General features: G+C 39.4%; 1 protein-coding gene across 2 annotated transcripts in view; it reads left to right on the forward strand.

The window, feature by feature from the left end:
* syne2b (spectrin repeat containing, nuclear envelope 2b) overlaps positions 1 to 18,813 on the forward strand; it is a 122,506-nt gene that overhangs the window by 6,966 nt on the left and 96,727 nt on the right. Inside the window, exons 3-34 of one of the 2 annotated variants that reach the window (XM_079856232.1) lie at positions 1,288 to 1,349; positions 2,259 to 2,354; positions 3,232 to 3,309; positions 3,676 to 3,768; positions 3,880 to 4,076; positions 4,161 to 4,360; positions 4,502 to 4,602; positions 5,143 to 5,226; positions 5,633 to 5,710; positions 6,234 to 6,347; positions 7,842 to 7,979; positions 8,242 to 8,406; positions 8,502 to 8,614; positions 8,730 to 8,898; positions 9,012 to 9,108; positions 9,288 to 9,487; positions 9,654 to 9,818; positions 10,039 to 10,176; positions 10,360 to 10,461; positions 10,682 to 10,858; positions 10,966 to 11,124; positions 11,361 to 14,009; positions 14,177 to 14,311; positions 14,522 to 14,674; positions 15,490 to 15,683; positions 15,775 to 15,865; positions 15,979 to 16,061; positions 16,165 to 16,288; positions 16,407 to 16,552; positions 16,850 to 17,000; positions 17,731 to 18,326; positions 18,536 to 18,682. In XM_079856232.1, the coding sequence (XP_079712358.1) occupies positions 1,288 to 1,349; positions 2,259 to 2,354; positions 3,232 to 3,309; positions 3,676 to 3,768; positions 3,880 to 4,076; positions 4,161 to 4,360; positions 4,502 to 4,602; positions 5,143 to 5,226; positions 5,633 to 5,710; positions 6,234 to 6,347; positions 7,842 to 7,979; positions 8,242 to 8,406; positions 8,502 to 8,614; positions 8,730 to 8,898; positions 9,012 to 9,108; positions 9,288 to 9,487; positions 9,654 to 9,818; positions 10,039 to 10,176; positions 10,360 to 10,461; positions 10,682 to 10,858; positions 10,966 to 11,124; positions 11,361 to 14,009; positions 14,177 to 14,311; positions 14,522 to 14,674; positions 15,490 to 15,683; positions 15,775 to 15,865; positions 15,979 to 16,061; positions 16,165 to 16,288; positions 16,407 to 16,552; positions 16,850 to 17,000; positions 17,731 to 18,326; positions 18,536 to 18,682 (7,195 nt within the window). The remainder of the gene's footprint in view (positions 1 to 1,287; positions 1,350 to 2,258; positions 2,355 to 3,231; positions 3,310 to 3,675; positions 3,769 to 3,879; positions 4,077 to 4,160; positions 4,361 to 4,501; positions 4,603 to 5,142; positions 5,227 to 5,632; positions 5,711 to 6,233; positions 6,348 to 7,841; positions 7,980 to 8,241; positions 8,407 to 8,501; positions 8,615 to 8,729; positions 8,899 to 9,011; positions 9,109 to 9,287; positions 9,488 to 9,653; positions 9,819 to 10,038; positions 10,177 to 10,359; positions 10,462 to 10,681; positions 10,859 to 10,965; positions 11,125 to 11,360; positions 14,010 to 14,176; positions 14,312 to 14,521; positions 14,675 to 15,489; positions 15,684 to 15,774; positions 15,866 to 15,978; positions 16,062 to 16,164; positions 16,289 to 16,406; positions 16,553 to 16,849; positions 17,001 to 17,730; positions 18,327 to 18,535; positions 18,683 to 18,813) is intronic. The other variant, XM_079856233.1, reaches the window with a different exon arrangement.

Consider the following 18,813-nt stretch of genomic DNA (forward strand, 5'->3'; position numbering starts at 1 on the left):
GTTGGCCCAGATCCAGCCCACATCTGGTACATGTGGATTCCACATGTACCAGATGTTGGCCGGATCTGGGCCTACACAATGTTGCTGTCTGGGATGGGTCTTTATGGGTTTTTTTTTTACCCTGTAAATACAATAGGCTTCATTTGCTGGGTTATGCACGTTGCACACTTGCAGCAGTACAATTTCACAGCAAGCTGTTTAGCAACAAGGCAACACACAGTATTATGTACTTCCTCAGTGCTTGACAAATCATTTTCCCAGGGTAAAAATGACCCTGGGTTAACTGTGTCAAGTGTAAAAGTGCATTAGTATTTGATAGCTGAACTCTAAATAAATCCACAGGAAACTGAGGGTGGGTGTCAGCTGATAACTTTAATCATCTCAAAGCTTTCCCTCATTCTGTGCTACTGATACAGGAGTGTGGAAACAGTGACTGTCAAACCATGCCAGTCCTGTCAAAGAATTTATTCAAACACACACTCTCTCGTTCTCTCCTTGTGGGTCAGTCGGTCAACAGTGACATTATCCTGATAACTGACCTGAGAGTCTTATTCATAGTGACTGTGGCCATGTTTAGCACTTAATGAGGGAGAGCTCTTTTAGAATCACTGCTCAAAACAGAGTCAGGTTGGCGATCAGATTCGTCTTATGGGGTTCATCGAAATAGTGGTTGTAGATTTGACGTGCTCGTTTGAGGAGAGAGTCGACAACTCTGAGAAAACAGTTTTGGTAAAAGTTGATCTGTGTAGACTTGGACGTATTGTGAGAGATTTGAAGGTTCTTGAACAAGGAGAAGAATGGAACAAGTGGATTGTCAGAGAATGGAGGATAAAGATGTTCTTCACACAGCCGATGAGCTCATTGATTTTATGGAACTTTATAACGGTAAACATAAATTGCACTCTATTTGACGTGACTGCTTTTAGGTCTGAATTGCATTTCATGGGAACCACATGCAAATTATTAAGACAAATAAAAGTTTGTATGAATGAATGAATTTTTTTTTTTATATATGTGAAAAAAAATGTCTTTCCTTTACAGATTAAAATGTTATTTACATTAAAAGTTTATGCATTGCTACACATTCAATTAACTGAAATTGACAAACCTGACCAGTGTTATTAATTGCTCATGCATTTATAAGATCTATTCTTAGACATTGTTTGAATTGAAATGAACACAGCACATAGAGATACAATCCTGCAGATCATTTGTGTGTAATGTATTCGCTCGCTATGTTTGTAAATGCTGGTTTTCATGCTTTTCTCCTGTCTGTTCTGCCCTCAGTGGAGCAGGAACAAATTCAGAAGAGAACCTTCACCAACTGGATCAATGCCCAGCTGTCTAAGGTTAGGGTGAAAGTTCATCAAAGTTAATCTTGACTTAGAAAATATATATCACTATCAGTAATAGACTCTATGTCATGTTTATCTGAATCCTCATGAACTTCACTTGCATTATTTTTAATAATTTGTATTAACTGCGAATAACACACAGGACTTTTTCACTTTCGGAAACTGCACCTAAACTACAGATAAATGACGGATATGGAAAGTGTTGTTGGTAGAGGTCATTCCTGCAGGTTCTCCAATAGCGGGGAGGGAATGAGGGGTGTGCAGGGTGTAAATATAATCTTCTCAAACATGGCCCAGAAAGACAGACAGCAACAGGAGTTGTGTCAGCGCACACACTCGTGAACGGACATATTCACAGCCACGGCTACTTATAAAGTGAGCAAATGACACAATCAGTTTGACGTGGCTTGGCGTCCTACAGGCATGAACGGGATGTGTGCACACATAAAAGAGACATCAATGTGTCATTTCAGATCATTTCAGATGCTCATTTCTGTCTCCCCTCAGTTTTATGTAAAAGGTTGAGTTCACATAAGCTTGTCTGATTTGTCCTCTAGACATAATTTGAATATCAGCCATGAGCATTGACTCCTGTTACCTAACAAAACTGTTACAAATGGACACTATACAATATTCCAGCAATACAATTTTATTCAAAAAGTTTTGGGTAGATTTAAGGGGAAATTTGCTTTGTCATGAAAATTAATCCACAATGAAGAAAAAAAAAGTGAGTGTGAAATAGCTTGTTTGTTTTTTAGCCAAAATGTATTTTATATCTTAATTCTGAGGTGAGATATGGCCCTGAAATGTTTTCATGTGATTTGCCTGACTGGTTTAGTTCTGAAGTTATAAACCATGTGCATTCTGGTGTTTAATATGGGATATTTCATTCTGATCTCTCAGAGGAGTCCTCCGGTTACTGTGCTGGATCTTTTCAATGAATTCAGAGATGGAAGCAGACTATTGGATCTGCTGGAGGTGATGAGTGGTCAGAGAATGGTAAGTGTCTAGTTCAATAGTTGTTAAAGGAATAGTTCACTTACAAATGAAAACATTATTTTTTATGCCTTAAAATTAAGTAAATAACTTCATATGTAACTGAAAAAAAAAAGTTATGTGGAATCGTCAAGTTCACATAACTTAATTTTTTTCAATTATGAATGAAGTTATTTACTTAATAATGCCAGTATGTGCAGTATTTTAAGTTAAATCAACTGATCACTTTTTACAGTGTATGGATGCACGATATATCGGCCACCATTTCGATATCAGCCGATATACGTTCATTTTAAAGGAATAGTTCACTTAAAAATGAAAATTCTGTCATAATTTTTCTGTCTCACTCTCAAGTTCGGTAACCAAACAGTTGATGGACCCCATCGACTTCCATAGTAAGTCAATGGGGTTCATCAACTGTCTGGTTACCAACATTCTTCAAAATATCTTCATTTGTGCTCTGCAGAAGAAAGAAATTCATACAAGTTTGAAACAACTTGAGGGTGAGGAAATGATGACAGAATCTTCATTTTTAAGTGAACTAATCCTTTAACTGATTTTTCAATAACCTATGCTGATATCTAGAGAGCAAGATGGCCATCGCCCAATATATATACACAAATATACCTACAGTATGCATGTATAATATAATGCAATATAATTTGATATAAGATTTATGAGACTATATTAATGTTAATTTTGCATTATTACACTCCAGATTTACTCCAAAAAGTTTGAAAACAGAAAATGTGCACTATCCAGTTACTAGGCTATTGGTGTAAACCGATAATCTCAAATTGGCCAAACATTGGCAAATATAAGAATCTATTACAAAAACTTAGTGGGATTTTCTAATAATCATAACCAACCTTCATTACAGAGCCGGGAGAAAGGAAGGGGGACATTTCAGCACAGATCAAACATTGAGAAAGCTCTAGCGTTCCTTATGAGGAAATCGGTAAGATGGCACACTTGGAAAAAACTCATGGAAATGTATTTAAATGGGCTTTCAATCAGTTGCACACACAAAAAAACTTAATTTGTGTTGAAACTACATTTTTGTTTGTTTGGGCAAATTTTCTCTTCCTAGTATCATGGGACTGAATGGGGAAAGTACATATTAAGAAATTAAGCTGTATTTTATTTGTTTTTAAGTAGAGGGAGACTTGTTTGCATGTGGCTAATAAAAGATTATGGTCTGTTGCTTTGAAGAACAATCGCATTTTCTCATTTGTCTAATTTTTCTTTGCCCTAGTTTTAGTTCACTTCTGTGTGAAGGTGAACTATCAACATCTGTAACTTTATCAACATCTTTACCCTGCAGATCAAACTGGTCAACATCAATGTCTCGGACATCATGGACGGCAAGCCTTCCATCATTCTGGGTCTGGTCTGGACCATCATCATGCACTTTCATGTACGTTTGTGTAACAGAGACAGGGTTATATCAACCCCTAGATATAAACTGAGGAGAACGATTGTTAGTTTTGTTGGATGATTTTTCTGATGGGTCTTCTACGTTGTTTAGATTGAAGAGTTGGCCAGCACATTGTCCTTTAGTTCTCGTCAGTCGTCTCTGGAGTCGCTGGCGAGTTTGGACACTCGTTCCACCAGCAGCAGTGCCCGCAGCAGTCCAGTGCCACCCCGTGGTTCACCCCTGCACTCACGTTTCCGTGTATCTGCCAAGAAAGCCCTGCTGTTGTGGGTCAGAGAGCAGTGCCAGAGGTGAGGAACAACCTGCTGAAAGGGATTCTTGGGAACAGTGAGATTCTGGACTATAAAACCATTCATCTTTTTCTGTCTTTTCAGGGCTGGTTGTACTCTGAATGTGAAGGATTTTAAGGTGAGCTGGAGGAGTGGCGTAGTGTTTCTGGCTATACTTCATGCTCTAAGGCCGAATATAGTGGACCTAACCAGAGCCCGAACAAGAACGAACAGACAGAACCTGGAAGAAGCCTTCCACATTGCTGAAAGAGAACTTCACATCCCCAGACTACTAGATCCAGCCGGTAAGTGTGTGTTTGGGCAGTGCAAATGTACTGTATGCTGTGCAGTTTTGTTTTGTGTGTGCAACAAACAGTAATACATTTGTGCTTCTGTTTTCTATGTATATGAAATTATCATATAACAATAGTGTATTTGTATTTCAGATGTTGATGTTAGGGATCCTGATGAAAAGTCTATAATGACTTATGTTGCTCAGTTTCTACAGTACTCTAAAGATACTTCTGTTTCTGACGAAGAAATGCAGGTTAGACACACACACACACACACACACACTTTGACTTTTTTGTACACTTTTGAAGGTTTCTTGTTTACTTTTTTCACTGATTACAATTACTATACCCTAACGTTGACCTTTTACAGATGGCTTTTGCCATTTGAACCATTTTCACTAGTGAACACTGTCCTCACAAGTATGGAAATAAGAAATAGTTCAACCAAAAATGAATGGTCATAATTTATTTATTTTCATGTTTCAACTATTCCTTGAATTGTTCCTTTAGTAGGATTAACTACAGCCGCACAATTAATTTAAATAAAACAGAAATCACGATAGAGCTTTTATTTTAAATCACATTTTGAATCACAAACACAATTTAATAAATCGGAATTGGAATTTTTTTTAAATTAGACTTTTTTTTATTCAATCATAATTATATATCAAAACAAGTGATAGTATTCCTCCAACATTTCACACTGTAAATCTAAATGCTCAAATGACTCTTTATGCTCTCTTATCTCTTTATTTCTTTTTCTTTCTGTTTTCCCCCTCTCTATGGTGGTTTAGTATCTCACTCCTCCTCAGCGTCTCTCTCCTGTCAATCTGCCATCAGACTTTACTCCCTCTATATCTGCGTCACCTCTAAGACAGGTACTTCTATCTCTCTGTCGCTCTCTCTGTTATTTTTAGGTGCGTGATTCATTCATTAACTGCTTTTTCTCTTTTAGTTTTGGTAAAGGTGTGTTAGTTTTTACTACCAGTGTCAGGATTATTCAGAAATGTCTATGAAAGGTTGTCCGGCCTGTTTAACCTGTTTTGTGAGCGAATAGACTATACTGTTATTGTAAGTGGTTGACACAACATGTTTATAGACTTATTTTAATTCATCAAGATTTTGGGTTAAAATGTAAAATAAGTGTATATTAATGTATTTTAATGAAAGTAAAAGTGTATATCTTCCTGTAGGTCTAATGATTGAAACTGACTGATTTTGACTGAAGAGTTTGAATGCTATGGCCCACTTTTAATTGTTTTACTTGATATGTTCTCTGATCAGGCTCACCTGTTAATGCCCTGTCCAATCAAATCAGGCCCTCCCCAATCACCTGATACAGCTAGAGCAGCTGGCCCTGGGGTAAAATATCCACCCCCCACTCCCCTTTTTAAAATACCCCCTCTGATGCTCCGTAACCAGTGTTGATACCAGTGTTTTGCATGTATAAACATGCTGATGACTATAAACTCGATTATGAAGATAATCCCAGAAATTACAGAGCTAATCCATTAAAACCAGAGAAAATCCCTGTAATTAAGGAGATAATTCGATTAATAAAGCCCCTCTTGTGTTTGAAGATTCTAATACACTGAACTTTAGCTTTCATGGTACTTGGCAGGAGCATTTTAATCACAGACATGCTGAGAAAGTTGGTTTGTGTTAAGAACTTGCTTCCTATAGAGGACTGCAATACTAAACTCTGCTTTACTGTTTAGTGTGCAGTGCAAATGGTTTAACTCGTGCACAGCTTTAATCTTTAATTTTACCTCAGATATTGATTGCTGAAAATATTTTTGTTTTGTATATCGTTACTATAATGACACCATAAACTCCCTAAAGGATAATAAAATAAAACAATTATTTTTTGTTTCTGTCTGTCCAGACCTCAGGCAATCAGAAGGCTCAGGAGGTCACATGCTGGTTGGATCAGGCCTATCAGGAGCTGATAGAGGGATGGGACTCCACAGAGGGAGAGAGCTATGCTGAAAGATACCAAGTAAGACCTGAATATCAATGAATGTCTGAGGGGACGTTTACACAACAACAGCGTTTTTGGTAGCCTGGTCCTACCAGACTCTCGTACATTTCATTTGTACAGAGAGTCTGGCCACTCTCCATTGACAAGCGTTAACTTCCTTGAAGGCGGGTACTCTGTTGAAGTTTAAAACTATTGGATCTGCCCAGACCCACTCTGGATCTGCCATAACCAATCGCTAACGTTTGGTCGTGACGTAACCCTACAACTCAAACTAGCGCACGACCTCAACATCATTGTTCTCAGCCACTCCCTCTGTTCGCTGATTGGACCGGTAAAAATTTGGTGCTGAAGTAAAAATGAAAATTGAGCGGAAGTACGTAGGAGGGCGGAGCCAGGTTACGTTTTTGGGCCCTGAAAACACAAACTTTTGAAAATGGGTTTCATAGTGCAAGTTTTTGAAAACGATACCGTTATGTCTCTATGTAAGCTACACAAATGTGAATTTGTGATAACGGCAACGTCATGCGGATGTGTATTAATTTACGTGTTCAGTCTTAGGCGTGTAGTGTTTCTTTACAAAGTGACATGATCGCCAACTACTGGTATGGCAGCATAATACAGTATTGTTAGTTGTTTTCGCAGATCTGTGTGAACGGGATCGTTTTGACAACGTCGTCATCTGTACGTGAAAAACGCAAATGAAAAACCTTTCTGTTTTTAGTACATCATTGTCGACTTGTGTAAACGTACCCTTATTTTAACTTAAACAATCCACACTGTGGAATAATGCACTAAAATGATTAAATTCTTGAGTTTGAGTGAATAACATTCTTTTTTTTTTTTTTTGCAATAAAGGCACAGTCATCATCATACATCAAAACAAAATTTTATGAGCAAATCTGCTTTATTTGTTTGTATATTTACACATTTAACCAGAATATTTATATATATATATATATATATATATATATTAGGGCTGTCAAAAGATTAATCGCGATTAATCGCATCCAAAATAAAAGTTTGTGTTTACATAATATATGTGTGTGTACTGTGTATAATTATTTTGTATATATAAATACACACATGCATGTTGTATATATTTAAGAAAAATGTTGATTTTTGTATAATTTATATATAAAAAAATTATATTTATATATAATATAAATTATATATAAATATATACAGTATATGTATGCAAATATTTCTGTGTATTTATATATACAAAATAATTATACACAGTACACACACATATATTATGCAAACACAAACTTTTATTTTGGATGCGATTAATCGCGATTAATCTTTTGACAGCCCTAATATATATACTTTTTACTGTATTGTTTTATAATACCTATTGTGTCATTGACTGTGTTGAGATACTGAGTTAAAGTATAGACAGACAAATATAGATATCCTGGTAATCCTGGTAAATAAACACATTTTAGATTTGCATTGGTTTTGTTGTACATGTACATGATTTGTTGCATTAATGTTTATTTAAATTTGTTTCAGGTCTTCCACACCTTTATTGTGTCCTTCAACGAGCAGAGGCGACCCGTAATGCCGTTACTAACAGCGATGAAGAGGACACCTCAGCTCAGTGTAGAGCAGAAAGCCCTCAGACGAGCATGGGACACTCTCGCTGAGAAGGTCAGAGTTCACAGCATCACAAAAGCGTTCTGTTGTGTTACTTTCTTGATATTTGATGGGTTTTAATTGATTATTCAATTTGGTGCTGAGATTCATTAGATTCAATTGAAAAACAGAAAAATAACAAATGAATATATATGACAAATAGACATAGACAAATGCGTGCCATCTAAATGGATGAACTAGCTTCCTAGTGTATAGAAATACAGTACACAGAAGCTGTATGCTAATTGATTTGCACTGATATATGTGTCTTTGGTAGCTGCGTGAGTATAAAACAGAGCTGGACCTGAGTCTCCCATCTCCACTGGACATTGTTGGCCGCTGGTTGTTGCGTATTGAAAAGGTTTTATCTGCCGAAGAGGGCGAGCCAGTGGATCATGCTCGAGCCGCGGAGGAGGCCCGTGAGAAACTCGATCTACTAAAGGTTTGAATGACTTCCATATGTTAATTTTATTATGCTATAGAGCTGTTCAGTCATGAAAATGTAATTGATGTCATATTTCTGCCACATTTTTGCAGGTGTGTTTGGAGGAGATGTCACATCACATCAAGAGGTTTAATATGTTTCAAAACACAAATGAGTTTGGAGAGACTCTGGTGCCGACAGACAAGATGGAAGAGATGAAGAGAAGGTGAGTTTGACTGCTTAACCAGACATGAATCCTACTGGGAATGAAACAGTATCACTTTAAATGACAATATTTCTGTTATCGTTTCAATTTTTTTGTGTACGTGTCCATTTTCCAGGTTCACCAGTGTCCGTGTAACAGCTAAATATCATGGTATTAAGCTGGAGTACCATGAGCGCAGACACACAGTGTTAGACCTGCTGAATCAACTCAAAATTAAACTGCGTTCTTGGAAAAGAGCCTACATTTCCCAGGAGGCTGTTCGTGTGCTAATGCAGGACTGGAATGTAAGTGAAAAATGACAGAATGCTAAAAGTGTATTTATGGCTGGGCATTACTTTTACATTAAAAGATTGAAATCATTAAAGCTTTCAAATTTGATCACAATTAATGTTTTTAGGAGACTGTGAACAAACAGGACTTGACCTCTTTGCTGGAAGGAGCCCTCCACAGATTTAAACTAATCGCTAACAAATACACCAGCAAGGCTGCCTTGGGTAATACAAAGGAAGTGTGTGTGTGTGTGTGTGTGTGTGTGTGTGTGTGTGTGTGTGTGTGTGTGTGTGCGCGCATGCGCATAGTAATTACAGTATAAATAAATATGACAATGAAATGGCATTTTTTGGAAAGTGTTGTTGTTAATCAATAATTATTGATAAGCTGATGTCTGCTTCAGCTGGAGACTCCACACAGGTAAATCGCCAGGTGGCTGATCTAGAAGCAGATGTGACAGCAACTCTGGAAGGTATACGGATGATGAGGGGAACTATGGGACGTGTGTTGGCAGCATGGGACTCTTACAGTGATATCTATACCTCAATGCGCGCATGGCTGGAGCAGGGTCCGCATAGTCAGCGACACGGGCAGAGAACAGAGGTACACACAAACTTTTAATTTACTTTTTGATTGTAGTTTTAAATGCTATAAAAAATTGTACTGGGCAGAAAAGCCTTAAGTATTTTAATAGCTGTGTGTGAGGGTTTTTTTTTCTGTTTTTTGGAATATAAACATGCCTATCCATCGACTTTTTTTTTTTTTTAAGGTGACATTATCAGTGATGTCAGAGTGGAGTTCTCGACAAGCTCACCTGAACGAAGTCGCCAACTACCTGACTGAGGTCACAGACCCGCAGACTAGTCGCGCTATTTCAGACGAACTCTGCAAGATAAATCTTCTCTGGGCTGACTTTGCCAAAACAGCCCAGTTTGTGAGTCACCCATCATGTTCAAACTTGAATGGTCTATGTACAAACATATTCAAAAGTGAAGTATTTAAAAATGTGCACCTGTCTTGACTTGGGACAATGAGTTGTTTTGTCCGATTGTTTTGGACAGAGAATCTACTAATTAGTTGCTTCCACAATGGTTGGATGGTAAAGCTATGCATGCAATTTTTAGTAGTATTTTGAAGCAAATTGTGTATTTCAGTCTTTGGCTGAGGAGCCCAGTGCTGGCCCATCTAGTCCTCAGACAGTACAGGCCCTGATGAGGGAGGCTACTCAGTTACTGAAAGAACCTGTGGATGTGGTTTCAGGGTCGCTACGTACTTATACAAAGAGACTACAGGTACGCAGTGTGTGAACAAACTCTTATGCACGCACTCACGCATGAATAAAAGCATACAATATATACTTCATATGCCCTGCCATTTTTTGTTGTAGCTATTTGTGATTATGCCTTTATCTTTTTGTTGTCTAAATTTGGAACTAGACTAAGTAGGATTTAGCTTCAAATGTTTATTTCTCCCAGCTTATGATGAAGAAAATAAAGGATGTGGATCTAGAAGCCCTCTCCCCATCTCTAGACTGCTCTCCAGAAACCCTGAGCAAACTTCAGCAGGCCATTCCTGAGGTAAACAGATACATTGCTTTGGGTGGCCTCTTAAGTTTCATGCGAATTGTGTTAATTCGCCTTTGTGTATACTATCATATTATACATGACCCGAGAATATTAGCAGATCATCCTGTTTTTAAAATGTGTTAATCTAACACTAATTATGATATTTTCTGATGCTTGTATTCATTTCTGTTTGTATTTGTTTGTGTATCTATATCTATCCCTGTATAAATAGGTATTGCAGACACTCTGTGAGGCTGAACAGGTGTGCGATGAACTGCGTGTGAGTGTGAGTGGGTTAGACGGGCGTCTAGCTGAACTGTTACACTGGGAGATGGAAGCCAGAGAACTGTATCAGCTCCTGAAGGAGGAAACACACAGGCAGAAGAGAGGACAAGACCCTAGAGCCCGGGTGAGTATATAGAAGTATATACCACAAAATATTCATTAATTCTCCATATCTTCTCGCTACATCTATTTACTCGGCTGAATTGAAATAAATTCTATCTTTTCCTGTAGCTGTTAATTTCGAGAGGGCTACAGTTAGAAGGTCAAGTGGTTATGGAAGAGCAGGATCTGCAGGTGATGGTCATGACTGGTCAGAAGACTTCACCACTGCAGTATCTCATGGCATCCACCATGCAGGACAGGGTCCGCTCTGTTGTTGAAAAGTCACAGGTCTGTCTATCACTTTTAGATTAACAACACTGTAAAAAGCTAAAAGCATGATTGCACCTATACAATATTAATTTGAAAGATAATATACAGCATTGAAACAGCTCTTTCAGTAATTATCAATTATGCCATAAATAATGTTTTCTGTTAATTTCATATAATGCCAAGGAATGAGTAACCATGTTTTAGAATTGTATGCAAATGCATTATGATTTTTAAATTTTGCTAAACCTCAACAGGAAGCCATAGGCATGCTTAGCTCTTTGGGGGCTTGCAGAGACAGAAGCCCTGCTAGAGACCAGCCCCCTTCCAAGGTTTTTGTCCAATATCAGGAGGCAGAGGAAGAGTCCAAAACCCAGAAGCTCTCCTTCCAGCCTATCTCTTCTTCAGGAGCCCCTAGCCAAACAGAACCCCAGCCTGCAGTCAGAGCCAAAGTCCCAGTACCTTCTCAGAAATCATCAGAGATATCTTCTCAAGCTGTAGTTCTCAAGAGCCAGCCATGTAGTCAACCTGTGCCTATGATTGTTGTACAAGAGTATGAAGAAGAGAACAGGAGTCCACAACCACAAATGCACCCCTGTGAGCAAGTGAAAGACTCTCAGTCTATTGAGCAAGTGAAAGACTCTCAGTCCATTGAAGTGAAGGCACAGAAAGTTGTCCAAGCTCAATCAAAAATCAAAGAGCATCATGTAGAAAGCCAGACATCTTTACCACAGCCTGAGACACAAAAACAGACAGAAAACCAGTGGAAGATGCAAGCTCCAATTGCTAGCCAACCCTCACAGAACCTGCAAAAAGCAGCATCACAAGTTCATAATGAACAACAATTAGCAACACAGCCACACGTGCACATCCAAAAACAAGAAAAAACTCAACCTACAAAACTGCAGAAGGTTCAAGCACAAACGACAATCCAGTCACAGCCTCAGGGCCAATTAGAAACACAATCACAGAAAGATATTACAAGCCAACATCAAGCTCCAAAGCAGCAGAGGAAAGTAAAAAGATCCCAGGCAAATCTGCAGAACAGACCTTGGCTTCAACAGAGGAGTCAGCTGGAAAATGTTACCCAAAAAACAGCTCAACTGGTGCCACAATCTCAGTCAGAGCCAGAGGACAAGGGTCAAATAAGTCCTCAAGCACCACCACAACATATAGTGGCTGTTAGCTCACCTGAAGCTCAGGGACCTGTTCATGGCACGGTGACAACACAGTCAAAAAGCATTGTTGAGAGTGGTGAGAAACGCATGAAGCAAGCTCAACCTGTTGCACAAGAGGAACCCCTTATAGTGACACAAAAACTACCTCAAACTGTGCCAGCAGTTGCAGCACAACCAGTGATTCAAAAACAACCACAACAGTGTGCGTCTCCTCCCATTAGTCAACAAGTATTAACCCAACATCCACCTCAACCCTCTATATCAACTCAAACACAAGGAACTACACAATACTCACAAGCAACTGCACCTATTCAGCAACAAAAGCAACCTCAAACATCGATACTGACACCACAGCAACCTCAAGTGATGATCCTGAAACAGGCACAACCTCAATCCATGACTCCCATGCAACCACAATGGCAGCCACAACAGACTATTCCACAATCTCATCCTGCACTGCCGCAACCACAAAGATTTCCAGTGACCCAAGCAATGCCCCAAGGCATTTCCAGACCAGGGCAGCAGTACCCAACATATCCCATTCAACCACAAGTAATTATGCAGAGACAACAGTCACCACATGGTGTAGTGCAGACCCAGCAACCCACACTGCACAATCCGACTGTGATTTCCCCTCAGCCCAAAGGTGCATCCCCCATACAACCCAGAATCTTCTCTATGCCCCGACCCCAGATGCCTATTCAATCTCAAACCCAAACTCAGGTCAGAGCACAGGGAAGCGCACCACTTATGATTCAACCACACGGGCAACCCCAGTGGTATCAACCAGGAGATGTCTCCCAAACTTACCCCAAAGTCCAAGGACCAATTTCTGTTGCTGCCCAAATGCAGCCTCTGGCCCATTTCCAAACTCATCCCCAACCTCAAAGTGTCCCTCCATCTCAACCTAAGCAGTGGTCAACAGTAAGACCAGGCATAGTGGCCCAGACCTACCCCACTGTTGAATTTCCAGGTCAGAAAGTCCAAACTCAACCTCAAATGGCAGTTTACCCTAAAACTCAGCCACAACCACAGCCTCAGCAGTGGCCCCCTGCTAGACCAGAATCACCTTGGGGTCAGTCACAGATAAGACCCCAAGGTCCAGCACAGCATATGGTTCCCTCTCAGCAATGGAGACCTGTCAGTCCAGAGAGAGTCAGTCCAGTATACCAAAAGGCTGAATCTCAAGGGCATGGACCATATCCTCAGCCCCAATATCAAGCCCTTCCAAGGCCACAAAGCCCTCAACGACAGTGGGGTCCAGTCCAGCCAGAACATCAGTTTCAAGTCTCTTTCCAGACTATGTCCCATGGTGTTCTCCAGCCAGTGGCTCCATGGAATCAGCCACCTGCTCAAGCTCCCATAAGATCTCAGAGTCCACAGCAGCCTCAGCAAAGTCAGCAAAAGTGGGTTTCATCCAGGATAGAGGCCCCATCTGAAACTCTCATCCAAAGTCAAGCTGCTCAGACAGAGCTTCAGTCCCAAGATCTGTCAAAACCTCAGTTACCAGTACAGGAACCGCCCCAACAGCAGTCAGCTCCTCGGGTTAAGCAGCCAGCACTTGCCCAGGCTCCCCCTAAAGCCTATACTGAGGCTTATATAAAGGCACAGGCCCTGGTTAGGAATAGATTTGAGGAAGCCAAGCACTGTCTTCAAGAGCACATTCTCGAAGCTATCAATGTATTCAAGGATAAGCGAATGACAGACGAACAGGCATCAGTTAAGGAGGTTTGTCCATTTTAGGCATTCCTTGGTTTGCTTGTTTTTCTCTAGTGTTTTCAAGAGCCAAAAAGCCAAATTTCATGAAAATGTACTGTTGTGTTTGGGTCTTTTATAAGAGAATAATAAGTCTCAGTTTCTCAAGTGTCTGTTGTTTTTTTGTTTTTTGTTTTCAGGAGACGCTCCGGACTCTGGACCCTGAACTCCTTGAAGAGTTCTTGAGGGCTACAGAAGGGATGGAAGCTTTCTGCACCCCATCTGAACTTAGAGACATGGAGTTTTTCACACAATCTGTTAGAACACAGTGGAAGGTATATGCATAGTAACATTAGTGCTTGTGTGTCTATGTCTGCAGTGTGACTGTATTGCAATGTTATTAACCATTTTTATTTTAGATACTGTTTAACTGAAATGCTCGACAGTATATTGAACTGTATGTGAAGTTAACATTAACTCAAACATTAAGAGATTGTGTGTTCTTTTGTGTGTTGTGTGTTCTTTTATTTAATTAATATTTTTAGGCTGTTCGAGTGCAAATATCAGAATTTTTGAGGCAACTCAGATTTGAGTTAACCCGCCTGCATTTTAACCGTATGGTTGAGATATGTGAGATGCACTTTAAAAGGGAAAAACTCAGCCTTAGGCCTGAATCAGTATCGGAATCAAAGAGAGAGGTAAAGTTACTGACGACAGAGCATGAACATCATATGATCGAATGGGAAATTTCTCTTTTTCTTTACATTTTATTTCCTCCTTTCATTTTTTTAATCTTTTGATTTGGGTTCCATTAATTTCTTGTTCTTGTCTTTCCTCTTAACCACATTACTACTCACTCATTTGGCATGACATAAAAATTACCAGTGTTTGCATGTTGCAAGGCAGGAAAATACAATAAAATACTGCCAAATTAAAACAATAAAGGAGCTTACAATAAAGTAGCAGCATTAAAGTGCCATTATTATGCTATTTTAAAGGTTCCTAATCCTAAGTTTGTTTTAAAGGTCTCCTACAACTGGTTTACATGCATCAAATGTAAAAAAACTCTTTAATTTTCTATAACACTAAATTTTTCAATTATTCTCAAACGACTCATTCCGATGATTCAGTCTCTCTAAATACCTCCTGTCTGCGAGCTACTCTGCTCTGATTTGCCAGATGACCCAGTCTGTTGTGATTGGTCTACCGCTTACAGCGTGTGTCGGAAACGAAATGCTTATTACCATAATTTAATTTCAGCTCCGGAGGCTTCCTAAAATTCAGAGTTCAGAGTTGATTCTTTCTTTTGAGAGACAATATCTTTATTTATCGTGCACTTTCGGTTTCACAACTTTGCAGATCGTTTACATTCACAGACAGCTATATAACACACTGAATTAAAGGTAATATTCGAAAAAGCATAATAGGGGCACTTTAAATAAAAATTTGAAATGACTAAATAATCATTTTGTGATACAGGTTTAGTCATACGGGGTTTTTTCGCTTCCTGCAGGCCTGTTTTTCAGCAGAGGGCAGTCTGGCAGAGGCAGGGCAGCAGCTTGAAGCTCTGAAGGAGTTATGTGATACTCTGAGCCCTGAGGACGCACACAGGCTCGCACAAGCCCAACTCAGAGAATGTGAGAGACGGCTTGCTGCCATCCAGCGGCAGTTTAGTGGAGACAGAGATACACCTCCTCCGGACACTGGGTAAAAGAAGGAGAAAGAGCCTCTCTCATATGTGTTCTTTTTGTCTGATAAAAACATTTTAGCATTAATCATTTTTTTTAATGCCTAATAGTTCACAAACAGAGCAAACCCCTGAGCCACCCCCTCAGAAAGCACCTTCAGTCTCACCACCAGCTGAGAAGCCCAAAGAAGTTCTTTCAGAGGTACAGCTATATGAATATTTTTTTTAGGACATATGTTTTCTTTTTATATAATAAAGTTAGTCCCTAATAAATTTATCTTTGGTGCATTTTGTGTTTGGGGGATATTGGTTTAGGCTGTTACACCAGTTAGCCCCCAGCGACCGAGAACTGTGGAGAAGAGAGAGATAGTGAAACAAACGAGTACAGAAGAGGACAGGTATGGATAAAAAGAGAATATTGTTTATGTTTCTGTATATGATTGTGTGTGGTATTGTGTCAGATTCTTATGGTTTACATCTGCTTTTTCTTGGATTGCTCAGGTACCGCAGCTCCAGATTTGCATTACAAGCTCAACTAAACAGAAATGAGCAATGCATGCTGGGAGATCGTCCCTCAGAATCAGTCACTCCCACAGACCTGCAGAAAAGATTAAGAGAATTAAAGGTAATGCACTGTGTTTTGTGTAGTTTTAAAGCTGGTGATTTGATATTATTATGCATTTGCAGTAACTTTTAAAACTGGCAGGGAAATTACTAAATTTACCCCCTCTTTTTTGTTTTAGTCTCTGTGGGACGAGACAGAGACTTTGTGGAAGGAGTATGAAACACTGTGTATGCAATGTGTTCAATTCAACGAACGATCTGTTGAGCAGGACCGAATGGAGCTCACTGTCAGGTGGAGAGAGCAGAGGTCACAGTTACAGGGCAGGTATGTGTGTGCATCAAGAAAACAACCCTGTCATGTGAAAGTTTGTGTGTTCAGACATTGCATTACTTTCATCTTTCAGAACAGTATAAGCTTGTGTGTTTTAAACTAGTGAGCTGAAATAAATATTCACATAACACTACAGCATATTACAGCTTCTATTTTGTTCTTTCACCCAGTGTCACCCAAATGATCATATGATCCACTCAAATCAAAGAGTTCCAGAGAAAATATCCTGTAGCCAGACTGTCTGTGTTTGCACTGTGTTGTTTGTTAAAATAAGTCTATGCTCTCTGTCAGGGTGGATTCACTGGGAGCAGCACTTGAGCTCATGGACTCCATTACGCTGAAAATCTCTGAGTTTTCTGAAAGGCTGGAAAAGTTCATTAAAGAGCCCAAAGACATTAAAGGATATACACTAGCTAACCCAGTCATTCTGAAAGATGTGAAGGTGAGAGACATTTATATTTATTAATTTATGATTCTTATTTATGGTTCTGTTTGTGGTTAAGCTTCATTATGAAGACACAAATACCATTTTATTTGGTTAATGTGGTTAGTTTTATTATCTGTCACTCTAATTTATATATAGCATTTATTCATAATAATATTTACTTAGAATGTTTAATATTTATATCCACTGAGTAAATGAAATGAGGAATGTACAAGTACACAGATGGCATTTTATTTGGTAAATGTTGCTATTTTTTGTAGCTATGACTCTCATGCAACACATCATAAAATATATAATGTAATAATATTTACTTTTTCTACTTTTAGATATTCTGAGTAAATAAAATGAAAGATTCAGCTGTAAAGGGCTATAAATTTAACACATTAATTTAGTATAATAAATTATTTTTAAAAAGTGGGGGGAAAATATTAATGCATTAAATCATGCATTCTGATGATCTGTACATAACAGGCTATGCCTATTCAGTTACATAGTTCAATTCGACTGCATCATTTGGATATCTTTTCTCATCTTACTTTATATTTGTATATTGATATTTGCTATTAATTTGAGTCATCAGTGCTTTGTGCAATTACTATTTAAATATAATATAATCTGAGAGACAAGGAAGTTTGACGTAATAGATTCCGTAGTAATGTCACTGCATGTTAAGCTTTTCCTCCATCCCATCTTTTTATCTAAATATCTACCTCGTCCTCATTTTCAGGACCTAGATGAAAGTATCCAGACCGAGTTGGATCGTCTGTCTCGATTCGACTCTGAACCCAGTCATTTGGACCTGCGAGACCGATCGCCTCTGACTCAGGTGGTTCTGAATCACAGATCCAGCCTTGACCGACTCAGGCAACAAGTGCGCAAGAGCGACGCTGCTGCCCGTGCCCTCGACCGCTTCCTCATGTCCCTGCGGACCGTGGAGCTCGATGTCTCTTCTGTGCAGAGCGCCCCTGGCAATGATCATGTGGTACTGCAGGACAGCAGGTCTAAGCTGGCACTAATCAGGAAGGGACTCAGCAGCCTTAAGGATAAGGCTCCACAGCTAGACCAGCTTTTGGGCGGAGCACAGCTCGAGGTGACCCAGGACGGGAGCCCTGTTTCCTGCCTGGATATGGTGGGCGTCCTGGTTCACAGGGTGGAAGAGGCAGATGATCATCTGATGATTCGACAGAATGAGTTCCAGAAGGAACAGCAGAACCAGGGACTCGGCCTGAGGAGGAAGACTATGCAGGCTGAGCTGAGAAAGGTGCAGGGGGCAGCAGAAAAACAAGGTCTAAAGGATCCCACCATGCCAGCTGTGCAGCACCGGTATTGACATTTTTTTCATGCTTTTGTGTGCAAGTGTGTCTTGGAATTGTCTTTATTTGGGCTTAGTAAATATTGATTTGGTGTTAATTGATCTTAATTTGATTAATTAATCAGCATGTGATGTAATTTAATTATTTAAGCAATTTAATTAATCGATAGCCCCTTTTTTTAGCAGAATGTCCAATTACACTGTGTGCATCTGTGTTTAGGATTCGAGCTCTGTCCGATCTGGAATCACATTTGAACTCTCTTCGCCCTGAATACGAAAGCATCAAGAAGCAGAAAGAGCACCCTGATCCAGCAGACGAAGAGATGGACTTCCTTTGGGAAGAGACTGAGAGAGCTGTATCTGACAGGTGGGTTCTAGACAAGAGACAAGAAAAGGCATTTTTCTGCCTTATAGGGTTAGTTATTCACTCACCTTCATGTAATTCCAAACACAAATGAAAGATTTTTAGAAGATATTTTTCATTAAACCTGAGATATT

Source organism: Squalius cephalus (assembly GCF_949319135.1).
Source record: "Squalius cephalus genome assembly, chromosome: 21".
NCBI classification, from domain to species: domain Eukaryota; kingdom Metazoa; phylum Chordata; class Actinopteri; order Cypriniformes; family Leuciscidae; genus Squalius; species Squalius cephalus.